Source organism: Abrus precatorius, unplaced genomic scaffold (genome assembly GCF_003935025.1).
Source record: "Abrus precatorius isolate BTA unplaced genomic scaffold, Abrus_2018 Scaffold4, whole genome shotgun sequence".
Lineage (NCBI taxonomy): Eukaryota > Viridiplantae > Streptophyta > Magnoliopsida > Fabales > Fabaceae > Abrus > Abrus precatorius.
Genome location: NW_020874384.1, coordinates 1,375,864 through 1,403,841, shown reverse-complemented (window position 1 = coordinate 1,403,841; position 27,978 = coordinate 1,375,864). Strand labels below are relative to the sequence as shown.

The 27,978-nt window shown below is 28.5% G+C and overlaps 2 protein-coding genes and 1 long non-coding RNA gene across 6 annotated transcripts; 2 read left to right on the top strand and 1 right to left on the bottom strand.

Moving 5' to 3' along the window:
- Nucleotides 1–82: 82 nt before the first annotated feature.
- LOC113864310 (ubiquitin-conjugating enzyme E2 35) lies at nucleotides 83–11,730 on the top strand. 4 transcript variants are annotated; one of them, XM_027497896.1, is made up of 8 exons: nucleotides 83–286; nucleotides 674–701; nucleotides 976–1,062; nucleotides 3,410–3,468; nucleotides 5,643–5,684; nucleotides 5,767–5,840; nucleotides 6,311–6,408; nucleotides 10,169–11,730. In XM_027497896.1, exons 1-8 carry the CDS (start codon nucleotides 251–253, stop codon nucleotides 10,186–10,188), a joined length of 444 nt encoding a protein of 147 aa, XP_027353697.1. In that variant the 5' UTR covers nucleotides 83–250; the 3' UTR covers nucleotides 10,189–11,730. The 4 variants fall into 4 exon arrangements, with proteins under 4 accessions (XP_027353697.1, XP_027353694.1, XP_027353696.1 ...); XM_027497893.1 differs by lacking the exon at nucleotides 10,169–11,730 and adding an exon at nucleotides 6,511–6,958 and having other exon boundaries at nucleotides 674–714; nucleotides 962–1,062; XM_027497895.1 differs by lacking the exon at nucleotides 10,169–11,730 and adding an exon at nucleotides 6,511–6,957 and having other exon boundaries at nucleotides 976–1,065.
- Nucleotides 9,670–13,432, bottom strand: LOC113864309 (TPR repeat-containing thioredoxin TTL1-like). Its single transcript, XM_027497891.1, has 7 exons — nucleotides 12,228–13,432; nucleotides 11,761–11,956; nucleotides 11,469–11,653; nucleotides 11,045–11,378; nucleotides 10,758–10,962; nucleotides 10,561–10,667; nucleotides 9,670–10,447 (listed from the first exon to the last, which is right to left on the bottom strand). The coding sequence occupies exons 1-7, from the start codon at nucleotides 13,058–13,060 to the stop codon at nucleotides 10,295–10,297; spliced, it is 2,013 nt and encodes a 670-aa protein (XP_027353692.1). The 5' UTR covers nucleotides 13,061–13,432; the 3' UTR covers nucleotides 9,670–10,294.
- Nucleotides 13,433–22,650: 9,218 nt separating this feature from the next.
- Nucleotides 22,651–26,015, top strand: LOC113864892. The gene is made up of 4 exons (XR_003504931.1): nucleotides 22,651–22,785; nucleotides 23,021–23,062; nucleotides 23,408–23,538; nucleotides 25,930–26,015. It is a non-coding gene; the product is annotated as an uncharacterized LOC113864892 (long non-coding RNA).
- The last annotated feature ends 1,963 nt before the right edge of the window (nucleotides 26,016–27,978 follow it).

Genomic DNA, 27,978 nt, shown 5'->3' with positions numbered 1-27,978 from the left:
AGAAGAATGAGTGTTAAAGAAATTACCTATATAATAGCAAAAAAAAAATAAAAAATTACCTATATATATTTCTTTCCTTTTATTACAAATAAATAAAATTAGATTGAAAATAAAGAAGTTTTAGAAGCTTTCTCTCTCAGCATTGTTCATTCTGTCAGTGAGAGAATCTCTCTCTCTCTCTCTCTCTCTCTCTCTCTCTCTCTCTCTCTCTCTAGAAACCCTATTGCGCGCTTTGCAATCGACACCGATCATGGCCAACAGCAACCTCCCTCGAAGAATCATCAAGGTCCGTTTTCTCCCAATTTAATCTCTCTGATCCATTTGTTTGATTTCTGAAGAAACCAAGGAAACTCCAAATCCACTCATGTTTTTTCTGCTTCTTCCTACTTCGCCACTTTTACGTGCCCGAACACCGTGCTTTCAGCGAACTGTGCCATCAATTTTTGCTGAATTCCAAAATTTCCCCTTTCATTCTTCCCTTGCTTAAATTCAGTTGCGATAAGAGAGGGAAAAGAAAACAAAATTGAAGAGTCTTAGGTGTTAAAAATTGGGGATTCAGCAACCCTTTTGCTTTTGATCTTCATTGGAAATGAACTATGCTTTTGGTTTTTTCTAAATTTTGTATTTGAATTTTGGCCTTTGGGAATGTTTTGATCATTTTTTTAATCAACAGGAAACGCAGCGTTTGCTCAGTGAGCCAGGTAACTTCTTATTTGAACTCTCTCTTCTGTTGCTGTACTTGATACTTGAAAATTTGCTCTCTATGGATTTTAGTGATTTAGAAGCCGCTCTTAGTTGAACTGGTAGTGCATGTCCATTTTTGAAAACTTTGTTTAGATATGTTGAATAGCATTTCCTTGATGATTTAAATTCCAAATTATGATTCTAAGTTTATAATCTTTTATCCTTGTGTTTTTATTTCGGTTATTACTTGATTGTCTCAGTCTCTGATATTATGATGATCTGCTGATGCAGCGCCTGGAATTAGTGCCTCCCCTTCAGAAGACAATATGCGATATTTCAACGTGATGATCCTTGGGCCGACACAGTCACCATATGAAGGTAGTATTGAGTTTAATAGCATAATTATGCTGCCTTCAGATACACAGAAATATATTGTCTCTGTTTAAATTATACTTAACAATAAATGTAGAATAAATTTCCTTTTGATTTGGGTATTTTAGTAGCTTGGAACTACATGAAGAATTCACGTAAACAATGATGTTCCACAGTCAAATGTACTTTGGGAATGCTCATTTGCCACGAAAATTCTGTTCTCTTACATTTTATTGAATAATTGTATGATGATTGTCTTAGTATTTGTTTGGATGAGCATTTGCAAGCTTGATTTTAGATGATCTTGATTTTGTAAAGTTGATTTGGTTGAAAAGAATGTGGAGGGAAGTGGTTTATTTTTGGATACCTTTATAGAAAAGTGAATGTAAAATAGAAAAGTAATGTTGTTCTCTTTAATACTCCAAACCCCCAATGCGAATTTGGTAAATGTTACTTCTCATCAAACCCACTTCATGGTCAAACTTGATTCAAATAAAAACGTAGTCAAGCAAGATTTGAAACATCAAATCATATTTGGATGTGGGTTTGGGTTTGGGTTTGGAAAGTGCCAGATCAAGCAAGATATTTTTCTACTTGTGGCCTACTAATACAGAAGGTTTCTGGTAGTTTTCTAATTTCTGGGCATACTCTTTGTGACGTTAGAGTTTAGATGGTGTATTAGTTTATAATTGCCAGTTCTTTGAACAGTATATTGTCGTATTTCCTTGTGTTTAAACCCCCTCCCGCAGGTTACATCTGAGTCTTCCTGTTGTCTATGAAGTTGAATGTCTTGATGGGACGTTATTTAATTTTCTTTAGCAATGACCTAATAATTCTTCTGACTGTTTATATTATTCTTCTTACCACCTAGATGGTCAATTTCAATAGGGTGCTTTTCTCATGCTTGAAGAAACTGTTCTGTGGTACACTTTTTCACGAATTACCAAACTAGATTCAATATCATTCATGCTTATATACAGTGTTCGTGTTATCAATTTAGCGAAACAGTTTTAACCAAATAATATGGCAAGCTTATTTCTTCATGATTTCTTTAACTAAATTGTTCTTTTTGCACCCAGTGCTTGCCTTTAGAGGTTGTAGATTACAATACTTGGTTAGAAAGAAACAAAATAAAATATGTAAATATAATATTTAGTTTCAATTTGTTCTTGCCTTTGGATTTAAATCGTTTGTTTTGCACTCGGTGCTTTACTTTGTAGGTTAAAGATTATAATACTTGGTTAGAAGGAAACAAGATAAAAGATATAAATATAATGTAAAAGGATTAGTGGGTGTACTCTTATGTTTTGTATGTCATTGAAAACTGTATTCTGGTTGATTTCCACTTTGGAGAATTGAGACCAGGTTTTAGTCATGCACTATACCTTAAAGGCATGGTTAGAATTATGAAACTGACTTATACTCTTTTGACGGCTTGTCTTATTAAAGTAGTCACTGTATTATGAGGTAGTGTTTGCCCCCATCTTATTTTGTGCTTTTCTTCTTAACAGAAGAAACTGGGTCAAATAGAATTGAGAAAAGGATTTTTTAGAAAAGCATCCAAAATCTGTTAAAAATGCATTACCAAACAGATTTAACTTCAAATTAAAGCTTTTATTTTAACTTCAACTCTAAAGTAGGTTTTAAGCTCCAAAGTGGTCAGGGGTTTACTAACTGGGTATAAAGAAGAAATGCAACATGCAGCTGGTATATGATGCAGGAGCACGTCTCCTCAATTGACTGGGTGAGGTGAAGAACACTCAAATTTGTAGTCGAGACTCTCAACTTACAAGCTTGGTTTTTCAGAAAGGGTCTCTCCTGTACATCGTAATAATTAGTTATTCTTATATGCTCATGGTGATTTTGCTCCATTTGAAATCTTGCATTTCTTTTGAATTTGTTAGAGGTTTAAACATAATAGAATGCAAGGTTTAGTAGAACTTTTTCCTGCCTATTCAATATGTGTTACTATGCTGGATTATATTTACAGGATCTTGAATTTCTGAATTATTTTCCCTGTCAAAATAATATAAAAGTGAAAGGATTTTGGAATTGTGGGTTACCTGTTGAGGATGGGTTGTTTTCTTTGAATTGCCTTGATTCTGAGTATGGTAGTTACATTTGCAACATTGAAGGAAAGCATTAAGTTTTTTCTTATATCAGATGGAAATGCTTTCTTAGATCAGATGTTAGGTCCTTCTTGATTCTGTGTTTGAGAGTGCAGGAATATACTGTTATTGTCTTATAATATGGTGATGGTGGTGATATTTGTAATTCCATTTTTTTTTTTTCAAATTTGCTCTTCCTTCATGCTTTCTTTCTAATTTACATATTTTGTTGTTGGTATTACTAGGAGGAGTTTTCAAGTTAGAACTATTCTTGCCTGAAGAATATCCAATGGCTGCTCCAAAGGTACTTATTTATATTATTCTTTCCAATGGCACTGGTATTCTTTTAGTGTAAAGTTTCTGCTGAATTCGTGTACACCAAAAAGAAATGAAACTAAATAATAAAACAGTGTTAGCAGTATAAATGGTTATAGTCATAGTATAAGATGTTCAACAACTGTTTTTATTCAGTAGTTTTTGGTATTTTATATTAAATAGGGTAATATCTCTATGCAAGTAATTCAATGGGTTTCTGCTCTATACTGTCTTTTCCTCCACCCATTTCCTTATTGAAACTGGTACAGTAAGAAATTGGAACTGTTATGAATAATTTAACATCGTTTTTATTTCCTTTCAATAGAAATCGTACCTCCATAAGTTGTGGTGTTATGATGTTCTATTTCCTTTGGTCTGAGGCAAGGTAGTTAAATAGGGATTTGAATTGTGAATCATAAGACCTATTTTTTGAATCGTGAATCGAATTGTATGTTGAATCAAAGATCAAGATTAATAATTTAAAACACAAATATAAGAGCATTGTAACATAAAGAAACAACAAAACATCTATATATTAACATTTTGAAGTCAAATAATGTATAACTAAAAATGTGACATACACTTATAAGCAAGCTAGGATTCAAATCATAACAGTCAGTCGTATTAACAAGGAAAAAACAGTGACTGGTCAAATTCAACCTATAGCCTTTTAAAAAGATAAACAAAAAAGGCAGCAAGTCATTATAGCAAAAGTTCAAATGGATAATGTATGATCATTCATCATCTCCAAGATCTATGTCACTTAGTTCATCATCTTCATCTTCCAAAATCAAAAGTTCTTCCTCTTTAGAGCAGCCAATACAAGAAAAAAGGGACTAGACCAGCCAAACAGAGCAGAGAGAGGGGGACCACTGGAAAACAGAGCAGCAAAACAGAGTGAACCACAAACCTGCACACACAGCACAGAATAAGAAATAGGGTAAAGGACCACTAACCGTAGGATATCAGCTAGTGTAGTGAGGAAATAAGAACAAAACAAAAGCAATAGAAGAGTAGAGAGAAAACACCCAACAGGCCAACACACAGACATGTATTGTTAGGGCCCTCAGGGAAGAAGAGAAGAAACTGAAATAGAGCTTTTTTGCTCTTAATATCATGTTTAACATACTGCGTAAAATTGGAGGGAAAGTATCGACATCTTCTGTCATTGGTACAGGCTTTTTTCGAAAAAAAAAAATGAAATTTTTTTTCATGGTTTTCAAAATCAGGTCCATTTGACCCAACCTGTTTCTGTCATGACCCGGTTTGCTGCAGAATTGTCCGATTCTTATCAGAACTGAGATTCATGTGATTTGATAATGGATTCAGCGATACATGGTGCGATTCAAGCACCCAACCGAAACTCCATATTGCTAAGTTGTTGAATCGCATCTCAATTCTTGCGATACTAACTACACTGGTCTGAGGTACTGTTGTTAGTTGCATGATTCCTTGAGAATATAGAACTGGCTACTTAGCATATTAAATTATGGGTGGCATGCACCTCCATTAGCATATTGAGGCCACAACTAATTTCATAGTCTAGGAAATGGTGGTGTGTATCTTACATCTTTTCTGTGTATCTAGTTGGGATTTGAATCGTCCAAGGTGGCTCACTTGAGTCTCCTCCTTACCTTTTGAGGAATCTTTTATTACGTATCTCTACCCGATGGAGCTATGACCTTGGAAAGTTATGTGAGAAGAAATAAGAAGCAAACCGAGACTCAATAGGCCTGAATTATTATTGTTTGTGTAGAAATTGTGTCTTTAGGTTGTTGTTTAGGTAGCCATGGATCTGAATTAATATTTTTGAATATTATTTGTGTCTTATATGCAGTTATAGAATGGTGTGACAGGTAGTGCATTATGCTTTATATTTATGGGGCTTGGGAGTGGTTATTCATTGGATAGTTTTGTTGTGTGCTGAATACAGGAGACTCCTTGTCAGTGGGGAACCATGTGTTGTTTATGCTCTGCACTTTAGTCTGTAATTCTGGCCTAAAGCGGATTGTTTCCAGTGATAAATAATTAAATACATAATTTAGTGTGCTTACTCTTGAGTTTAACACTACCTCAAAATCATGTGTGAAATGTTCAGTTTCCTCCTATTTTATTGGCTTTGATACCTTTTCAATGGTTTCAAATGTGCATTGCTTTTTGCAGGTTAGGTTTCTAACAAAAATATATCATCCAAACATTGATAAGGTGCATTTTTCTTCCACTAAATTCTCATTTGTTCTCCAGTAGTTATTTTTCTCTGACATTGATAAGTTCTTGTTTGATTTAGCTTGGCAGGATATGTCTTGATATTCTGAAAGATAAGTGGAGTCCTGCCCTTCAGATACGCACTGTTCTATTGAGGTATCTTTACTTGTTATCTTTTGCTATTGGATGTTCATATTTTCTTGGACCTGTTTATCCTGAAGAAGTGGGATGGGCTAATAGTTCTTGGCTTTACAACCGTCTTGAGATTATTATTGTTGAGCTTGTCTAAAACGTGGTGATACATATATAGAAAATCACGGTTATGCATGTAAGAAAGCTGCAAGTCTGGAAAACAAACATGTTTTAAATTATTTTAATCACCCTGCTAGTGTGGAAAATTTTTTCATATTGTTCGGTAAAATTTCCTTCGGAAAATAGATGAAGAATTATTTGTGGTCTTTGTACTTCTGGCTCATTTTTATGTTTGCCTGAATCATTGTTTTTTTTTTTTTTTTAAATCATGTGGGGGAGGGTGGGGGTGGAATTCAATGAGAACTTCAATTAACCTGCTCGTAATTGAAAAGAGTATTGCGTACTAATAATGTGGACTTGTTGGCATTTTCCAGCATCCAAGCTCTTTTGAGTGCACCAAACCCAGATGATCCACTTTCTGAGAACATTGCCAAGCATTGGAAATCTAACGAAGCCGAGGCTGTTGAGACAGGTAGTTTTTCTGTGTATGATTTGTACATTAAAAAAAGTTAATAATAATGGCATCAAACATACTACATATTCTCTTATTAAAATGTGGCGTTGAACACTGCAGCTAAGGAATGGACCCGATTATATGCTAGTGGTGCCTGATGATTGGGTTCAAACTTATGGATCCAAATAACAATGGTAGCCGTCAATTTATATTGGAAATCTGAACTATTGGAGTCAATATCCCTCGTAGCTTCCAGTTACCTGTTAATTTCTTCTCTTGGAAGCTGCCTTATCTTGAAACTTGTATGAATATGCGTTGATCATATCTTTCTAACAATTTAGAATGTGCTTCAATCTTAAACTGCTAAGTAATTTTGATTTTCAACATCAAAGGCCAAAATTTGTGAAAAAGTCTGTTCTCTTCATTTCAATGAGCCGTTCTGAGACATGTTTGGTTATGAAACCAAAATAGCATTGGTCTTAGGTCCTATATTTCCTAAAAACTCTAGTCTCTCAACAAAGCCTCTTCTGAATAAGCTGTGGACTCGCACAGCTGGTATTGTATTTATCTTTCCATTAAAGTAGGTCAAGTCTACAAGCTATTTTAATTAAATCAGCGATGGGGTGTGTATTTGCACTAGTGCATTTTTTAGGCTTTTCTTATTTAAGAGGAGTTTTAATTTTTTACGAGAGTCTAAGCGTCTACACCTACGTACTGCTACCGTTATAAATATCTCTCTTATTTTGTTTCTTACGTCTTGTCAATGAGAAGTTAAAAAGTAATATACGGGCTTTAGCAGACGATAATTGTGGTTCAAAACGTTACAAGTAGCAGAACTTTAGATGGTCCACATCGGTTGTGCTTATTACACGGATTCCATTTTATTTTTAGAAAGCCACGGCTTTGAGCAAGAGTTGTATTCCATTGTCGAGCAAATTCCATCCAATTCAGGCAGTGGAGATATTTGTTTCTTCCAATATGGTATGAGGGTAGCAAACGTTTTACCAAGCTTCGTTGTTTTAAAATTCAATAAAGTTGATTTTGATAGAATTGATTTTGAATTGTAGTATGTAATTAAGATGTCACAATTATTTATTTTACTAAAGTATGAAATTTTGTATTCTTCCTGTAAATCAATACGGCATTAATAGTTGTTTAAAGCTGTTATCCTGACTTAGTAAGGGCACTGACATTGAATCCTTTATTTTCTTCCTGAAGGTTAGGAGAAAGTGAAGTAATGGTACAGTTAGAAAATACAAGTAATGAATTGCAAAATAAGAAAAATGTTAACTCTGGTTAAAATTTTTATTGAGAAGTGAAATATTTATTATATTTTTCATAACTTTAATATAATAAATGTTATTTGTCAATAAATTTTTTTTAATGCTTAAATTTAGTCTTAAGAGTTTATTAACTTAGAAAAAATAATGTTAAACAGTAGAGGTAAATCTAAACATTTTTCTTTCGGTCTACGAATTGATAACTTGTACTTCCATGTATTTATCATTGGGCCTGGTCGTTATCATTACTTCTTCCCATGGTTCTGCCAAAAACAAATTATATATTTCCCTAACATGACGTCATGTTTTAGGCAAAAGTCCAACAAGCTACAGAATTTACATGAACAAACCATTAGCATTTTTATTTTTGGAAGACGAAAGACATATGCATGCCAAGAGAAAGACTCAAAAACATGACGTCCATAGTTCAAACTATAATAACTAAACGACAGGAGCAACTCCCTCTTGAAAGCCTGCTACCGAATGCAAATTGGGTCACAGTCTCAACGGCTATATTTTTATTGTGTAATAACCTTGAGTATGCCATTTCATGATGCTATTGTACAATCTAGAAAGTACCATCGTACTGTGCCATTCATTCAATGGAAATAAACACAGCATAGACTTGGGACTCACTTTTCTCTTCCCGTTGTTTCTCTTTCATGATTTTCCTTCACAACGCACATTGTGGGCCATTTCATATGTGAATGCCGGTGGTTTTGACGGTTGGACACTCCTACACGCGCTTTCTGACTTGAGAGACAATTGTCCACATATTGCGTAACACTGCTAAGTCCTTTCTCAATCACTAATCAGTTACCACAACAATTCACCCTGATTTCCCCCTCTTATTGGGATTGGAATTCAAGTTTTGTTTTCACACTAAATATTTTCCCAATCTCTTTCACCTAAGCTAGCAATATAGTTTTCAATTTATTCTTCATTATTTATTGAATTCTATTGAAATTCATGGAATCGTGTTTAGAAGTCATTGCATAAGAGTGGAAGGCGCATAAGTTCATTTTTTCATTAATTTCAGTAAATAATAGAAAGTGTCTTAAAAATTAAAAAGTATTTGTTTGACATACTAACTAACACATTTCAACCTGGGGTTGAATTGCTATTACCACCGATTGGTGATGGAGTGTGATGAAACCTTTATTTTATTATACTTGTTACTAGTCCCATGGCTTACCTTGACACGCATATTGAACTTTGAAATTGATGGTAAGGTAGGTTAAAAGCACCCTACCTTCAACACAAGTTAATTATATACATTGGTCACTTAGCCCTACAATTCTCATTTTGGATGTCATGATCTTTCTGAAGGGCCACGAATTAACGCCTTGCAAGACTAGGAGCATTCATGCACCCTTTAAGTTAGGGTTATGGGAGAATTGAAGACTGTTCCTTGTGTAAGGCCCACCAATGTGGGGAGACTAGTCATCACCTCCTATACTACAGTTAACATACAGAGCAGCATACCAAGCGACTTTTTTGGAGTCTTTTGGGAAGGTTGAGTGCTCCGTTTGTGAGCATCATCTTAAATGCCCACGTGGACATAACCCCCCACCTTCTTCTAAGTCTCTCTCTCAAAAGTTTTACTCTTGTGCTTCCGAAGTTTCATCTTAGTAAGTATATTCTATCAAGATTGAGGTGTTAAATATGATTTGGTGGTCCACCTTCCATTTCCATTATAAAGGGGAGTGATAAAAATATAAGAGTTCTGAATTGTATCAACCACCCATGTCCACCCTACTCCATAACAAAACCAGCCTTGACTTAAAACACAAGTACTTTGCCTTTTAGTGTCAAAATTGACATAAAAAGCCAGCTATGAACTTAAATGCCATAACAGCTTGCTTCCCAATCTCAAGACCAAGTCATCTTTTCATGACTCTGCCCAATTGCATAAATGACAATTCATTCTCAAGACAGTTATCACTGTACATTAATTCAAAGTACATAGAAATCAGAAAGGTTATGATAATCTGAGAACGGCAGAAAAAATGGGAAATTTTATTGATCAAATGGCTAAGATAGAAAAATAATAACAATAACAACAAATTCACCCTCATTTCACCAACCCATTAGGTACCCAACAGTCATCCTATCCCCCTTTAAGGCTTCCAGTGTTTGGTACGTAATCAACACATATATACATGTACAGGATCCTCCTCTAACAGCAGACCAACCTCCTCTCCCTTGTCTGTCCAAAAGGTAATATAAAGTGACAATTTAGTCAATTACAGACACAAAAATCTCTTTTTTTTTCACCCATAAAGAAACTGGGGATACAATAACAGCTGGTCTACATGAAGTGAAAAATAAGAGAAAAGAAAAATGACAAAGGGAAAGTTGGAGGAACATGGAACCAGAAAGAAATTAGGAATGAATGAATAAATAACAACAGCAAAAGGAACTAGTTTATGTCCTGGGTTCCGTTGGAACTGGCTGCTAACAAGATTATTATGTGGTTGATGTGAATATGACAACAGGTATCAGGAGATCATTTTAAGGTGGGAGCACAAGACTGGATGAACTGTGAAGAGTCTCACTGCATGTCAAGTGGCAGGATGGAAATGCAGTATATAGAATGGAGAAGCAGTACAAGGTCATGAGTTCTACAAGCTGTAATGCCTAACGGAGTGTTCCAACATTTCACGACTAGGACATACAATTTCCTTCACTCGACAGCCATTTTTGTAGATCTTGAATGTCGGTACAATGCTCACATTCTCAGCAGTAGCGACTGTTGGGCTTTGTTGAATATCCACCTTTAATCAAACACAAAATTCTAATGCATAAGAAAACTACCACGATGGTTTCTTTTACCTCTAAATTGAAAATATCAAGGCAAGTTGAAAACACAATGTGTGAAGTGAGCTACCTTGAGGAAATTTATAGATGGATGGCGACTACACAGCGTATCCACAAAGGGTGATATTTGCTTGCATTGCAAGTTGGATGCGGTTTCAAAATGAACAACAGAAACACCTGTAAAATTACAGATAATATTAGAAGATTTGCAAAATAACCGGGTTGTAAAATGAGTAGCAGCAACCTTTCCTTATCCATTATGATTACCTGGTAAAGATATTGCAGCTCTAAACTGCTCAAGACCTGATATGTCCTCCACTTCACCACCAAACTTTAAATTATGTACTTCTTCCCCACGAGACTTCTTTAATGCTACTTGCGCATGAAACAGTGCTTCAGCAACTTCATTGTCATCTGGTAGTTCTCTCCGCAAGAGCTCGTAATCGTTTACTGCTTCTGCCCACCTTTCTAGCTGCATAATAAGGTAAGAGATGACACCACTTACCTTGAGTATGACAATGTACAGTATCAAAGAAAATAAAATGGCAATTTACCTTGCTATTTGAAGCAGCCTTCCGAAGAATGGCTTTTGTGTAGTTTGGTTGGATGAGTAAAGCTTGATTGCAGTCTTCAATTGATTTTTCCCATTGCCCAAGCTTAAAAAAACATGCTGCTCTATTGCAATAGAGAACAGAGTTTGAAGGGTCTAGCCTCAAACCTTCTCCATATGCCAAGCACGCTTCAGTGAACCTTTCTGATTTAAAGAGATCATTGCCACGCAATCGAGCTCTAGCCACCATCCTTACATTGTTGAGCAAAACAGCAACTTCAATGTTTCGGGGGTCAATCTGACTAGCTTGCTCAGCAGCTGTAACTGCATTCTCAAACCTGCAACACATCCATCATCCATTCTCACTCTCCAACAGATACCTTTTGCCAGCTTAGATTTCTGATCAAGCTTACAATTTCTGAACTCACCTTCCAAAAGCCATCTCAATCTGAGCTTTAACAAAGTAGCAATAAGCTTCAGAAAGCATCCCAAAAAATCTGGCCTGCGATAAGGAAACAGGATGCGGCTCACATTTGGGAATATGTAATAAACTTGATTCGGCATCATCCATCTGGTGGAGCCTGAGAAGGGCTTCTGCTCTACACATAAAGAGCTGTAAATTCAATTTCCAACCAGTTCAGACATTTTTCACACATTTCGCACCACAATAACATATTCAACTCACATATGATCAAAAAATTAAAATAAATAAATAAATACCTGAACACAAGAATCCACTCCCGTAGCAACAGCAGCATCAGCTTCCCTAAGTACACTCTTCCAATCTCTTATCCTCCGTACATCCACACATTTGCTAATATGCTTTTCCACTATTTGTAACTTGTGCAACTCACAAGGATCTGGCTTCAGCCCAGAATAACAAAGGTGCTTCCTAGCATTCTCAACTACTCCTAACCTGTCCACATTCCAGATTTTATTCACAACACAATTTTCATATCAATAACATACCATATACAGTATGAAGCAACAAATCCAAAAGAAATAACAAAATGGTATCTAATCTAACATTGCTGTAACTCACTAATTTAACTCCAAATTAACTCTTAATTATTAAATTCACCTAAGACAAAAAGTTGCCAAACTTGCTTTACCACATCAAATTCATTCTTAATTCAAAATCATTTAAACTCAAGTTCGCAAACCCTCCTCCAAGCACGCTAATTCACCTGAGAAAGAGAGTCGCCAAACGCTGATGCGCCCTTCCATAGGTACGATCCAACTCTACCGCCTCCTCACACGCCCTCACCGCCTCCGGCAGCCGTCCCAAACCGATCAATGCGGCAGCACGGTTACTGCGGTACGCAGCATTGCCCGGAGACAGCGCAATTGCCCGATCATAAAGGCACAGCGCCTCCGCAAAGTGCCCTCTCTTATACTCTTCATTTCCTGCTCTCTTCACCTCTTCCGGATCCACACGCTTCATCAAATCGCCGCAACCCCCGCTAACCCTCACCCTCGCTGCCTCACTGGTGTTGCTCCCGCCACCTCTGCCGCCCCGCATTATGCTTCCGTGGCCGTAATTCCCTGTGCCGGAGCCCAAAATGTCGGTCCTGGAGCTCCGGCTTGACACAGCCGCTACCGGCACTGCCTTGAGAACCCTGCCGGAAGGGCAAATGTTCCCGGCAGGAAGAACATTCAGCGGCGGCGAGTTCACAGCGGCGGAGGAAGGGGATCTCTGGCTCTGACCCGAATCGGATCTCCGATGACCCGGTTTGGATGTCCGGGTGGGACTGTTAGTATCACTGGAGCCGGAGAGCTCGCCGGAATCGGATCTCTTAGAAACCGGGTTGTTACCGGCTCGACCCGACCCGGATGAACCGCTACTGCTGCTGCTACTACTGGTAGTGGCTGCACTATGGTGACGAGCACGCAATGGAGAAACAGGTGAACCCAGATCGAGTTCTCGGAAATCGGGTTTGTTCGCTTCAGAACAACTCAGTGAGTCACGGAAGCGATCGCTGAGCCCTAACTCGGGAATGGGTTTATCAGAACGTGACATTTTTGCTGATAGCCAAAACAAACAGAAAAGAGTATCTTAAAAACTCTCTCTTTCTATTTTGGGACTCTCTCTGTGTTTTAATTTAATTTATTTTCTCCCTCTCACTCTATCAGCGTCAATGCCACAAATATGAACTTGGAAGAAGAAGAAGAAAGAAAGTGATGGGGATCTCGTGATATAAAAGGAGGAAGCAAGGAATGAATGTGAGTGCTCTTAGAAGAGATTTCTTAGAGAGAGAAAGAAGAAAGAAAGAAAAAGAGCAAAGCTTTTATTTTCTTTTGGTTCAGCTTCACCTGCTCTTCACGAGACAGCTTCTTTTCTCTCTCTCCTATCTTCTTTCTCTTTCTCTTTCTCAATTATCACTCTTTTTTCTTTTTTTCTATTAACTCCTCTCTCGTATCTATAATCACTTCTGCAAAATTACAATCTCATTAATTAACACGGATTTTCACAACACTAGCTTTTTACTTTATTTATTATTTATGATTTATTAAATTTCTTTAGCTATTTAATAAATTAAAATAAAAGGTTCTAATTTTAAAACTTTAATTGTTAAAAGCTAATTAGATTCAAACATTACATTATATTATACAAAAAATACATGATTTTTTTATTTTAAAAATATGTAATTCATTTAATAATTTCTTTATTTAAGAATTAAGAACATTTACAAACACATTTTAAAAGTATAATTTTAATAAATTTTATTATTAATGATTATTTAAACTTATTTTCTAAAATTGAAAATTACACTTTTAACTTTGTTGAACCTAATTTTTAATACTAAATAATGGTCATTCTAATCTTAAAATTATAAAAAAATTAAAATAAACAGCATTTAGTAAAGAATCAGTATATTTCACAAAAAATGTCACCTTTAATAAAAACTACTTAAATTTTTAATTAAAAATAGTTATTACTAGCTTAATATGGATGAAACTAAAAAAATAAAGATAAAAATGAAATATAGAAAAAAAGAATAAACTAAAATTATTAAATATAGAAAATAAAAGTTATTTCCTTTCTGTTAAACTTTTTACCTTGGTAATTTGCTTTACTTGTTTTTGGGTTTTGATGGTGAGAAAAAAACAAATAACCTACTGTCAATTGAGATAAGTGAGAATCAATATGCATTCTGCAACTCTCTTTCGCGCTTGCGGTTGGAGCCAAAGCCAAAGTTTCACATTCATATGTCACTTTTACCTTTCACTTTACACTTGTACTTGTTAATTACTCTTTCCATCTTCTGTTGTATCTTATTTTAATGTTTCACTTCATTTTTAAATATTTATTATTATTTTAAATAATGTTATTCAATTTTTAATAATATTTTCAGTTATTAATATCTTAGTTAAATAAATAGATATAACTAAGTATTATATTATTATGATTTATATAGTTAATCATTTGTATATATAGTTAAATAAAGAACATAATTTTTTGTCCTTCTTGCTTTTTTGTTAGACTGAGTAGTATAAAGATTATTTGCATTCAATCTGCTAATGCTCAAACGCGCAAACAAGTTTTGCCCTAAAACTATAATTTTGTATCATTTTTTTTAATAAGTCTCACACAATTTTTTTTAACTTTAATTTCATCAATTTGTCAATAGTAGAGACTCTTAAGTTTAATAAATTGGACATCGCTCAAAATTATTAGTATAAAATTTCATTAAATAAGCCGTTAATAAAAAAATTTATCAAATGTTTAAAAGTTTATATTATAGTGAGGGATTAAAAAATCCAAATATTTCTCGAGAGCATGTGATCAAAGTTAGCACAAAGCAGTACGTTCTTGATTGACCGTTGAATCTAAACAATAATGTAAAAAATAAAATTTATGTACAATGTATAAGTATTTTGAATATTAGTTTTAATTTAAATTAAATTTGTATCACAGTAATTTTTTGTAATAAAAAATAATATTAAACTAAAAAATATACTCTGCGTTGTACAGATTTGTACAAATATATTTATAATTTTTATTAGTTAATTTAGTTTTAAAATAATTATAATTTTTAATGTGACTGAAAAATATAAAATAAAAATTTTGATTATTTTGTAGATAAATTATATATAAAAAATAAATTTAATAGTTAAATTTAATTTATATGTAATTTTAAACATTCTAAATTTTAATAATAATTTAATTATAAATTAGAAAATATATTTGTGTGTTATATAAATTTATTTATATTTTTATTAAATTATTTTATTTTAAAATAAACTAAAAATTATAATTTAAATATAAAAATATCTAATAATAAAATTTTATTATATTAAGTAATATTAAATATAATTATATTGAAAAATATGATAAATAAATTTTTATATATAAACTTTTTTATATTTTTTTATCCTCTTTAATAATAAAAAATAATCAAAATTAAATTTTTTAGTTGATGTAAACATAAGAAGTAAATTTTTTAAAAATAAAGTAAAAAGAAATAAAAATTAAAATACATGAAGAAAAAATATATAACAATGAGTAGAAATATAAAAAAAAATATTTTTTAATAAAAAATGGAGTTTAGTATTATACTCAAGTAAGATTCATTTGTATGAAATTTAATTTTTATTTTTCAAAAATTTAAATAAATATTAACATAAATTTATTTGATAAATTATGTATACAATTATTAATTTATGACTTTAAAATAACATATTTAAATTTGACTTATAATAAATAAATATATTCTAATGACTAATTATTTTAATTTAAAATATTTTTTTAACTTTTTAATTAATATTAATTTTAAGAATATGATATCGTAAATAATTATATCAATACAAAAATATTTATTTATCTTACTTTATATTTTATGTATAATTTAATTTATAATTAGAGAATAAATTGTAAGTCCATTACATGATTGAATACTCTAAAAAAAATTAAAAGCATTTCAAATTCAATTTTAATCTCAAAATTTTTTAATAATTACATAATTAGAATATAAAATATTAATAAATAAATATAAAATGTAAATTTGATTGTAAATTTTTTCCATTATTGTAAAATAAATATTTAAAATGTGAAAGAAATATTAAAAAGTTGAAGCAATCTGATTCACTAATAAAATAAATTATATAAATATAATATAAATATAACATTCAAACTTAATTTATATTTAAAATACTATAATATATGTATTTATTCATTTATTATAGTATAAAAATATTAAATATAAAAATCTAACAATTACAAAAACATTTTAATAACAAATTTGTATATTACCTTTTTATTATAATGATATTTAATATTATTTAATTTATTTTAGTTATTATAATTAATTACTTTTAATCTAAAATTTAAAGTTATAACTACTAATGTAACACTTATAAACAAACAACAACACTCTTAAAATTTAATTAATAAATAATTTTAGTTAAAGGATGAATAAGAAAAATAATAATAACTTATCATATCACTATTTCATTTTGTCATAATCAAAATATCATATATATATAATTTAAATTTCAATGTTAAAATAACAATGAACAATTAAAAATTTAATTAAAAAAAGAAAATTAAAAATATTATCAATATTTACCATAATAGAAAAAATTAATATAATTTCTATACCTAAATGAATATCAAATGAGTAATGATTGATATTTCAACATTTACATAAATTTTTGTTGATCTAGATATAAAAATTAAAAAATCACCTATAATACATACTTGACATAAATTTAATTAGATAAAAATAAAATATAATATATGATATCACTTTAAAATAATGTAATTTTATGTTTACTCAATAAATAAAAAATATTTTTTTATAATTCACTGTAACAAAATAAAATATATGAATATATATATATATATATATATATATATATATGTGTGTGTATATGTATATACTTGTTTGAATAAATGACTCTTGAAAATTTATATTATTGTAATACACAAATACAAAGTAACATGATATAAAAAATTGTTAGCAAGTTTTAAAGAGTTATATAATAATTACTTGTTATATAGGTAAAGACAAAGATATATTTAGTAATATATCACAAGATGAAAAATTAATTTAATAAATATTATCTTTTTATCATAAAAATAATTTAATAATATACAATACAAAACTATAATTTTGTGAGTATATAATTTTTTTATTTCAAATATATTTTAATTTTGAATTCACACTTTTAAATGCTAAATATATTAAAATAATTAACAAATTTATTTAAGTCAATACCATTTAAATTTGAATAAGACCTAAAATAATTTATATAATTTTATTTTTAATAAAATAGTAACTTAAGAAGTTCATTAATTTATCCTGAAATTATTTTGTATGATTTTAAGTATTTTTTTTCATCTTCAACTTTTATGGTGAGCTTTTTCACTTTTTTATATAATTAAATTTAATATTTTTTTATTAAATACAATTTATTGTTAATTTGTTATTTTCATTATATAACTATCAATGTAAATTTTTTATATATAATTAATTTTAATATTTTTTAAATATAATTCAAATATAATAATTATAAATTAATTATAATTTAAATTTCTAAGATATGTGAAACATTATAATTAATGTTAATAATTTTTTATTAAATATAATTTATAGTTAATTTGTTATTTTTTTTTTTAATATACACCAACATCCATATTGATAATATGTGTGACTAGAATTGTACGTGACTTTAAGTATTCTAAAGTTTTCAATAAATTTTTGTTAAATGCAATTTATGATTAATTTGTTGTTCTATTTTTAACATGTCTAATTATCCATACTGATTATTAGTATTACAAATATTCTATGTAATTTTGAGTATTCTAAAGTTTAATAAGTATAAATTTTGTTCTAAATGTATAAAGTAATAAGTAGGTGTAGTTAATTTTATATACATTGATTTATATATTTTAATTAAATTTAATTATAAAAATATTTTATGAGTGCTATAAAATTAATCAAAATTTAACAATTTTATATTTTATTTATTATTAGTATGTTTAAAATTTTTTAAAAAAATATATTTATTACATGAGATTATATTATTTTTTATAATTATTTATAAATATTTTTATTTATAAATTTTAAAAGATGACATATATGATATGTCAACTCTATATATAATTTTAGATAATATAAATTTATACTATTGTAAATTAATTTAGTTAAAAAAATATTGATGGATTTGATATAATTTAATAAATTAAAAATAAAATTTCATACATGATATCACTTAAAAATAATGCAGTTTTATACTTATTCAATAAATTAAAATAAAATATATGAATATAATTTAATAAAAAGAAAATCAAAATATTAATATTAATAATATATGTGTTTAATTAAATAGATAACTTTTAACATTAATATAATTATAAAATACAAAAACAAAGTAAATTAATAGAAAGAACTTTTAAAAAGTTTAAAAGTTATGTGTAATAAAAAAATTATTTATATTATAATTTATTTATCTTTTTATCATAAATATAATTTAATAATTTATAAAATAAAATAATAATTTAATAATATATAATATAAAATAATTATTTAAATTAGTACATTCAAGTTTGAATATAAGATTCAATTTCATTTTTCAAGTGATATGTGTTTTTTTTAAAGTAATTTAATTAATATTTATTTTATTTTTTTAATATTTAATAATAAAATTTATTTCATTTTTAATATTTAATAAATTTAAATAATTTTTTTATTAAATATCACTTATAACAAATTTATTATTATCTTTTTTAAAAGCGTATAATTATTCATATAAAATTTTTATATAAAATTAATTTTAATAGAATTTTTTTAAATAAAATTTAAAGATAATAATTATAAATCAATAATAATTTTAATTTTTACGTTATGTAAAATATTATAATTAATTTTAATAAATGATTATTAAATATAATTCATAGTCAATATGTTATTTTCGTTCTTGACATTACAACATTTGTTTTAACTATCTATATTATTAATCATATAAATAAATTTAAATATTTTAAATTTTAATAATTATAATTTTTATTATAAATATATATAATAATAAGTAAGTGAAAGTAATATTTTACTTTTAATAATATAATATTTATATCATTGATAATATAACTTATTCTAAATATTTTAAATCTTTATAATAATAAAATTTGATATAAATATATATAGTAAAAAATAGTAGCAGTCAATTTTACATATAAATATAAATATAAATATAGATGTTGAAACACATTATTAAAATAACATTTGCAAATGTTTAATTTTATAGCGCTTAGTATAAATAAGTTTACTTAATTATTAATATAAATTATTGTACTTACTAAACAAGTTAACAGGAATATTTAAGTAAATATGATTAATAAATATTATTATTTTAGAATTATATATTTGTTTATTCATTTAAAATCTTGAACTTATTACAATTTGCACGTTGAATATACACGATAATGTAAAAAAGCAAAAATGTTTGTATAATATAATAGACTTGCAGGTGAAGTTAGAGTAGGCCAAACTTTTGAGTGATTTATGTGAGATTTGATTTTATAAAAGTGTGATTTATACAAGAAAAATAATGTTATTATTATTTTCATTATTTACTCTTAAATACATGTGCTTAGGGCTTTAATTGAGCCATAAAATTTTAATATGATGTGTAAAAGTTATTCTAAAATAATAATAATAATAATAATTTTAAAATCAAATTTTCTAAAATTATAAATAATTTAAATAAAAATGAGCTGAGATCAAAGTTACTTTTAAGTAAATGTGATAAAAGTTACTTTACTTAATAACTTTTTGTAAATATTAAATTTTATTAATTCAACTATCAAATATATATATATATATATATATATATATATATAACATTTTACAATCAATAATTATTTATATTTTAAAAATATATATTAAATATTAAAATAAAATTATTAATATTTTTTATAAACTTACTCTATTTAAAAATATTTTTTAATATAATGGTTGAATTAATAAAATTTAATATTTATAAAAAATTATTTAAATTTTTTTTTATCAAAGCTATTCTTAGAATAATTTAATATTCTTATCAATGAAAATTTTCATTCCTATACTTAAATATCAATTTTTGTTTTAATTTTTACGTAAAAGCCCTTTATAATTATATTTTTGTAAATTTAAACTTTATTTGTATATTGAAGTCATATTTTTTATAATCATATAAATTAGAAAGATGAATTAAATAAATTTATGAAAAATAAACAAAAATAATCTACGTGATTGGTTTTAATAAATTTTTAATGTGAAATTTTTATATTATTAATTAATTAAAGTACACTTTAGATTTTGAAAGAATGGTTAAAAAAGTTATAGTTTTTTTTAATAATATAATAATTTATAAGAGGAATACTAGCGTAATTGATTATTGAATAATTTAATATGTAATTAAAGTCACTTTCCAAGATCTAATTATCTAAAAAAATGATATTGTTAGTTTTGATCACATTAAAGCTTAGCCAGGGACGATTGAATCTTAGAATTTCATTACTTGTAGAAATATGGTTAAAGCATTTGGTCTCTTATTAACCACCAAGTATACCATTTGATTCCAAATTATTGAGTAGAATTAGGAGGTTATTAGAGAGCAATAATACATTGTGATTAAGGGGCTACACAAATTAACACATGCTGTAACTTGACTCGGTGTTTCTGTTCTTCTTCATTAAGTGATCTTGCTAGCTAGCCAGGGAAGGTTCATTGAACTAGACCCTGAGAAAGCATCTACTTGGGGCATTGTGATAAGAATGATAATAATATATTATTATCTTGCTCTTACTCATAATAAATAACCATTAATTGTTAATATATAAAAAGTTCAGCCAAAGTTATTGCTTACACGTGTTGTTTCGTTTCTCAATGATATATTTATCATACTAATAATATTAGGATAAGGACATCAAGACAGCACCACTACAGGTTGACCTACTCCAAAATTTGATGGTATGATTATGATGGGGTCCGTGGACTCAAATTTGTGTATGGATCATTGCGCATCGCTAGAAGCAATTTATGACATTTGGCACCGTTATAAGAATTCCACAACTCATTAGACCCCACCCACCTCCTTCCTTAATCTCATGTTTATATATAAAAGCACCAAAAGTATTCATTTATGCTATTAAATTATTAATTTTAAGATTACTTCACAAATGGACACTCACAACCCCCACTCAACCGTAAATATTCATGCTCTTTTGTATTGATGCTGTTTTTAATGTTTCTTTTGCTCTTATTCGTGCTCTTGTTTATATATTTTGATGTATAACCAAACATATAAGATATATACAAAATTTATTTTTATAACCACTAGCTTTGACAATGGATATAAAGAGGTGGAAGGGATCACAATAAAAGGCCTTTTTCCATGGACCAAAATGACAAAACCAAGAAATTGTCTTGGCACTCCAGTGAAGATGGATATGATTCGGTATAGATCTTACTTTGTCCTAAATTGACGAGCAATGGTCAAAACCTTGCACGAACCTTGTCAAATACATAACTTTCGGTGAGTTAATAAAACTTGAATTCCTGGATAATCTGTCTTACTTTATGTATTCGATGTCACTGTTCAAAACTTCAAATTGATGGCATTTAGTTAAAGCTAATCACTTTTACAGAGACATGAAAGGACAACTAAACTGTCATCTCTTAGATTAATGAGAAATCAGGATAAATATTTGAGACTCACGGAGTTTGTGTTTCTCAGTTTTCATATTTTCACAATTAAATTATTAATTTTAATTTATAGAGGTATTTTTTTACTGAATTACATAGGAACACTTATCAATGGTGAGAATACAATTCAAAGAATTTACAAGCTTATTAACATAAATTAAATTGCAAAAAAAATTGGCATGTAGAGAACATCATGAAGAGATAGCATGTCAGAAAAAAAAATAGTATGCTCTCCTTTAGTAGTTTTATATAAATTGGTCTTACTGATTTAAAATTGATCAGTTACTCCTGTATTTAGGAGCCCAACATTAGAATGAAAGAATTTTAATGATACAAAGTTTTGTAATTTAAAAATGGTGGTGGAATTCATTCATTGCCGGTGTCCTTCAAAATCTCACGAGTCCCTTTTTAAGAAAAGCAGTTCAATGATGATGCAATGGTAAACTTTTGCGCTTTTGCCATTCAAAGGCTCCTTTTCATTGATCACAGTGCCCAGCTCCCAAACATAGAAAACAACATAAATTGTAAACGTCTTTGTTGCAACCTTAAAAAAAGCTATTTGTAGCCTTGTCTCCAAAAACCTGTCAGTTGTCATAATGCACTGATTAGAGCATAGTAATTTGTTAATAAAATATTGCAAAAAGATTTTACTTTTCAGAAATATTTTAATTAAAAGAAAAGAAAACAATAATCTAAAACATTATCAATAGAATATCTCATTTCATCGGTGATTATCACCACATTCCATGACATCCAAACCTAGTCTACAGTAGTTTGTAATTTGTTGATGTTTTGAAAAGTTAAAATAATTAATTAATTTATAAAATAAATATTTTAACAGATTCTTTTAGAATTGTCCAAAAACCAAGTTGGATTTAGAGAAGCTAATCCTCTTTCTACCTTGCTTTTTGGGTTTTGCCCACAGATTAGGAAGAGGAAGAGAAAGAGTTTGATAATCCTCCTTCAACTGCTCGTCCCTGCACGTGAGAGAAATGAATTAGAGAAGTTTATGCAAATTTAGAATGTCTAGGATTTTGAAACCTCTCTGCTTAAGGTACGGTCAATTTGAGCTTTTGAGGGTTATATTGCATACCCAACAATCATGGGTGTCAGATCCAGCATTTATATCTCATGAGAGAGAGGAAATATTGGGCTTTGTGACAAAGAAAGAAGGGTTTGAAATTTCATCATAACTTTGATGCATAATTTTTGTCCCCAGTTGTGCTTGTGCATGAATCAGTGGTGCTTGCATTAATTTAGTTTTAATCTTTTGTTCTTATTTGTCACAGAGGCAGTGATATTACTTTCCTCAGTCCCAAAAACTCCTAAAGGTTCGAACTTTTTGTTGCGCTCACAAATTATGGGTCATGACATGAATGAATGAGATCTATTGTAGGGAAAACTAGTGATGTAGTGTTATGAAGGAGATTTTATCAGTTTATAGTACCTTTTCTCAGTTTTGAATCCTCTCTTTCTTTAAAGAATAATTTAAAATATTTTCTAATTATTATTATTTTTTAATTAAAGTAGTAGTTACTTTATTAAGTAGTAAAATAATTATTCAATAAATTTGTGGAAAAACATAGCCAAATTTATTCTTAAATAAGATACATCATGCTGAAGGAAAGAATATATATATTATATTTTCTCTAACAGGATTATTTCTGTATATACAGGTGATGATCCCAAACCCTCACTCCTCTCACCAAGACTCAAAAAATGTTAGTGGATAAGAGGAATTTGTCATGGAGATGTAGGAACATGTGATAGGGCATGTGAAAGTTGAAGGGAAGTCAAAAATCCTTAGGTGAGTCAGCTTTGACATTGTAAAATCCTTTTCTCAAGTGTTTTTTCTCTCTTAATAAAGGCACCATTTCAAGCATTTCTTATCCTCCTCAATTCTTATATCTAAGCACACATATTTCTTTCTCCTATCGTCATTTTCGTAGAAATCATGCCAAAAAAGATAGTTCAATTAAAGGGTTTTTATTATTTTATCCTTGCATTGACACAAACTTATTTAAAATATATACTTAATTTTTATCGTTAATATTTATTTACAAATTATATTATATATTTAAAAAAATATATATTTTAGTTCATAAACAAGTGTTTTATTTTATTTTAATTATTGTTATTATGATATCATCAACATAAAAGAGATTAAATAATAACATAAATTAAAATATAACAAAATACTTATATAAGCATTAAAATATAATTTTGCTATTATAAAACTAATTTATAAATGTTTAAGTTATATGAACTAAATATGTAATTTAATCGATTATAATTTTTAAAAGAATATACAACATCAAGTTTAGTTGAGAAAAAAATCATATTATAACTCAATTTTATTTTTATAACACACTTATTTTTACTAATAAAAAATATATTATATTTTTATTAATATTAATATTAATATTTTATTATATTTTAATATATATAACTATCTTAATTTATGCATAAGATATTTTTATATGATATATCAATTTTTATAAAAAAAATAAAATATTTACTATATTTGAGATTTGATATATTTTTTATTTTTTATTTTTATAGTATTTTTTATTAATTGATATATTTTATTCATAAAAAATATTTAGATATATTTAATTTTTTAAATTATAATGAAAATTTTACGTTGTATGTGACCTATTTTTAATATTTTATTATTATTATTCTAGTTTATGTATTAACCAAATCAACATGATTAATTAGAAACCACCGATGGCATTAGAAATTTTGAGCATTTTGTATTGAAACTCAGTGATTTCCAAGAGGATAAAAGGCCATGTGAGTACACACCGGAACTTGGAATGTTTTCTTTGAAGAAACTATGAATTATTATATTTATAGTACGGAATAAATTATTTTAAAAAAATCTGGACACTAAAATCTTGAGTACAATTGTTTACCATTCTCATTACAGTGTTTTACATTAGGACTATGAGTATTTTAACATGCATTAACTGCTACATATTATAAAATATAATATATTAATAATACTAAATACTACATATATTAATAAAAAATATTACTAATAAAATTTTTATTATGTCTCTTGAGCATATATTATAAATATTTTTATAAAAAAAATACAGTAAATGTTAATCAGGATGAGAAAAGCATTGGTTAAAAAATTAAAAGAGAAGATATATATTATTAAATACATAATTATTGTGATTTTTAATAAAAATTTAATCGTGAACATTCCTTGCTCTTTCTTAATAGAGTGTTAGTTTGATAATCGAGCAATATGTAGTTAACTAGAAACCTTGAACCTTGTATGTTGTTAACTAATTGAACTGGAAACGGGGTTGCCCAGAACGATGATGATTGCAACAGACAATCGATAGACATAGACATTTAGGATTTCATGTCTTGTTCTTTTGGTCCCTTGTCTGATGTCTCTTGGCACTAAGGATGAATATATCATCTACCACAATCCTAACCCTTACATTGCACTACTATAAGAACAATGTATCGTTACTTGTTTATTAACCTGCGTAAATTCCTCAGCAACTCCACTTATTTAATTTTGTTCTGTTCATCATAAAAATAATTCAGGGTCTATTAATTAATACATCATAATGAACACTTATATTTACTAAAAATATAAATACAATATTTTTTAATATTTGCTTTTGGGACAAATGAACTGGTTAACATTTAAAATAAGGGGAAAAACTGTGGATAAGAGTTCAGTCATGAGATGTTTGGGGAATCTACTTGGTTTTGGGGGGGCACTGATTTTGTGTCAAAACATGTATATGACACTTGTCAATGTAATTATGAAGAAGTGGGTGTCTTTCCTTTTATGCTAAACTTAAAATGAGGGCATTCTACATAGGATTCTTGGACTAGCAAAGAATGGGGTTGATCAGTTTTCTTCAATAGAAGGTCTCTTTTGTCCTGTTGTGATCCCTGTGTTCAGTCATTAGTCATTGTTTTTATCCCTGACTAGATTTATTTGCATGCTTTGAATTTATGTCGTTATTATGATTTTCATAGAGATGCTATCTACTTCTGTAGTTGTTTTGGGTTTGGCATATATAAATATAATAAAGATTGAAAAGTGGTAGATCAATGAGCAAAATGTGTCAGGGTACAGCTATCATTAATTCTTGTATATGAAATTGGGATAACCTACTTTTTCTCTCTCTTACCTCTCAACCCTTTTGTTTTTGAACTGAAGGTTGATGGAATTGAGGAACTGCAATGGCACGTGATGCCCATTAGGAATGAAGAGAAGTGATCATTGGTACTGGAAAATGCAGCATACTTAGACCAGAAAGAAGAAAAATAAATGTGTGAAAAGGACATCTTATGACTCCAATTATTCTATCAACACCACTTGAAAACAAGAAAATTCATCTCCATTAATGTCATTTCTCAAGATTCTTTTCCCTATGTTAACATTTTTTTTTTATTCAAAAAACATAAAACTAATATTCTAAAGATGATAGTATTATTAAATAATTTTCTAAAAATTTAAATCATCTAATTAATCTTTTATTAAGATTTAAATCATTATTGTATTAAATATTCAAAAAAAATTATCTTAAATTAATTTTTAAAAAATTTAATTTATCATTAAATTAGTCTTCTAAATATATAAGTTAATATTACTATCTAAATTAATTTTTAAAAAATTATTACGATATCAATCAATTTGATATAAAGTATTTTTAGAAAATCTACTAAACGATATATTCATCTTTTAAAATATAAATTAAGAGTTTTTTCTTTTCTATTTTATATATTTTCATCAAGTTCGTAATCAAACAATGACCTTTGATTTTGTTTTTAAAAAATAAACAACTTCTATTAAAATGTATTAATTAGTTTAAAGATATCTATATATTATTGTTTTACATGGTATTTAAATGGCAAAGTATAAGAATATTTTAAATGATAAATTTTATCCAAAGACTACAACGTGCTTGGTTAAACGTATACTTAGCATATAAAAGTTTGTCACAAATATTTGTTTTGGGTAAATGCCAATTTATTATTCATTCAGTCATATATAAATACTTTAGTTTAATTTAGGTAAGACGAATAAATAAAAATCACATCTCATTAATAATGTAATACTCTTTATACCATCTACATAACAAAATTTATATAAATAAACCGAAAATAAATGATGATTCATATCATAGTTTAAATCAATATGTAGAAGCTCACTTGGTTTTTAAAAGTTTTAATGTATTATTAAAAAGAATTAATATACTATTTTATTATTAAAAATGTTAAATTTTCATATTTAGTGAAGGATCAAATGAAATTTTTATTCTTTCTTTTCCATTTTTATGAAATAGACAATGCAGACATTACTTTATAATGACAAAAGCGAAAGAAAAAGACAAATATTAAATAAGAGTTACAAGTTTTTTTATAAATCTAATTCTAGCCTTACTATCTTTTCTTCATAAAGATGTGTGAAGATATTGTGGAGTTTTTTTTTTTATCTTTTGAAAATAAAATTAAAATGATTAAATTCATATAAATATTTATTGTATATGGATTAAATTTAATATTGTACTTCAACATTTATATATTTTTTACTTTTCTTAATCATTTTAACAATTATCGTACAAATGTAAATATTTATATTACAAGCGTTTTAAAATTTGTATATAAATTTATTATAACATTTAGATCACAACCTAAATATTTACATTGTAAGAATGAAACTCGACATATATAAGTTTTCATTAACTTAATATAATAGGAAAAGAGGCTTCGTGTCACGTCACGTGTGGGTCCCTCGAGCGTGATTCTTCTAAAAGGACGATGGGCCAATATGGTTGACTTATCATAACCCAATAATGGGTCCATCATTAGAGACCCGTTAACAATTAGCACCATTCAATTGCATTGGATGAACATCAACTGATTACTTGAATCAATCACAACCCAAAATTTTCCCCTCTTTTATTTGATTGAAAAATAAAATCTGGGTCATTGACTTAGCCACAAACATTTCTTTCATCAATGATATCTCTATTCAATTCTTCATCTTTATCCTGTGTTCGTTTTCTTCTTGTTTGATTTTGCAGCATTCAAGCTTGGAGGGCTCAAAAGCATGCAAATCAACGAAGCAAAGATAAGGTTATGCCATGACAGGTTTGTCTTGTTATGAACCTTGTTTTCTTGCTTTGTCAATGGCTATAACAACTTTAAACTGAATAGTTATACTGATAAACTTTATTTTTTATAAAAAATTATTATAAGTATC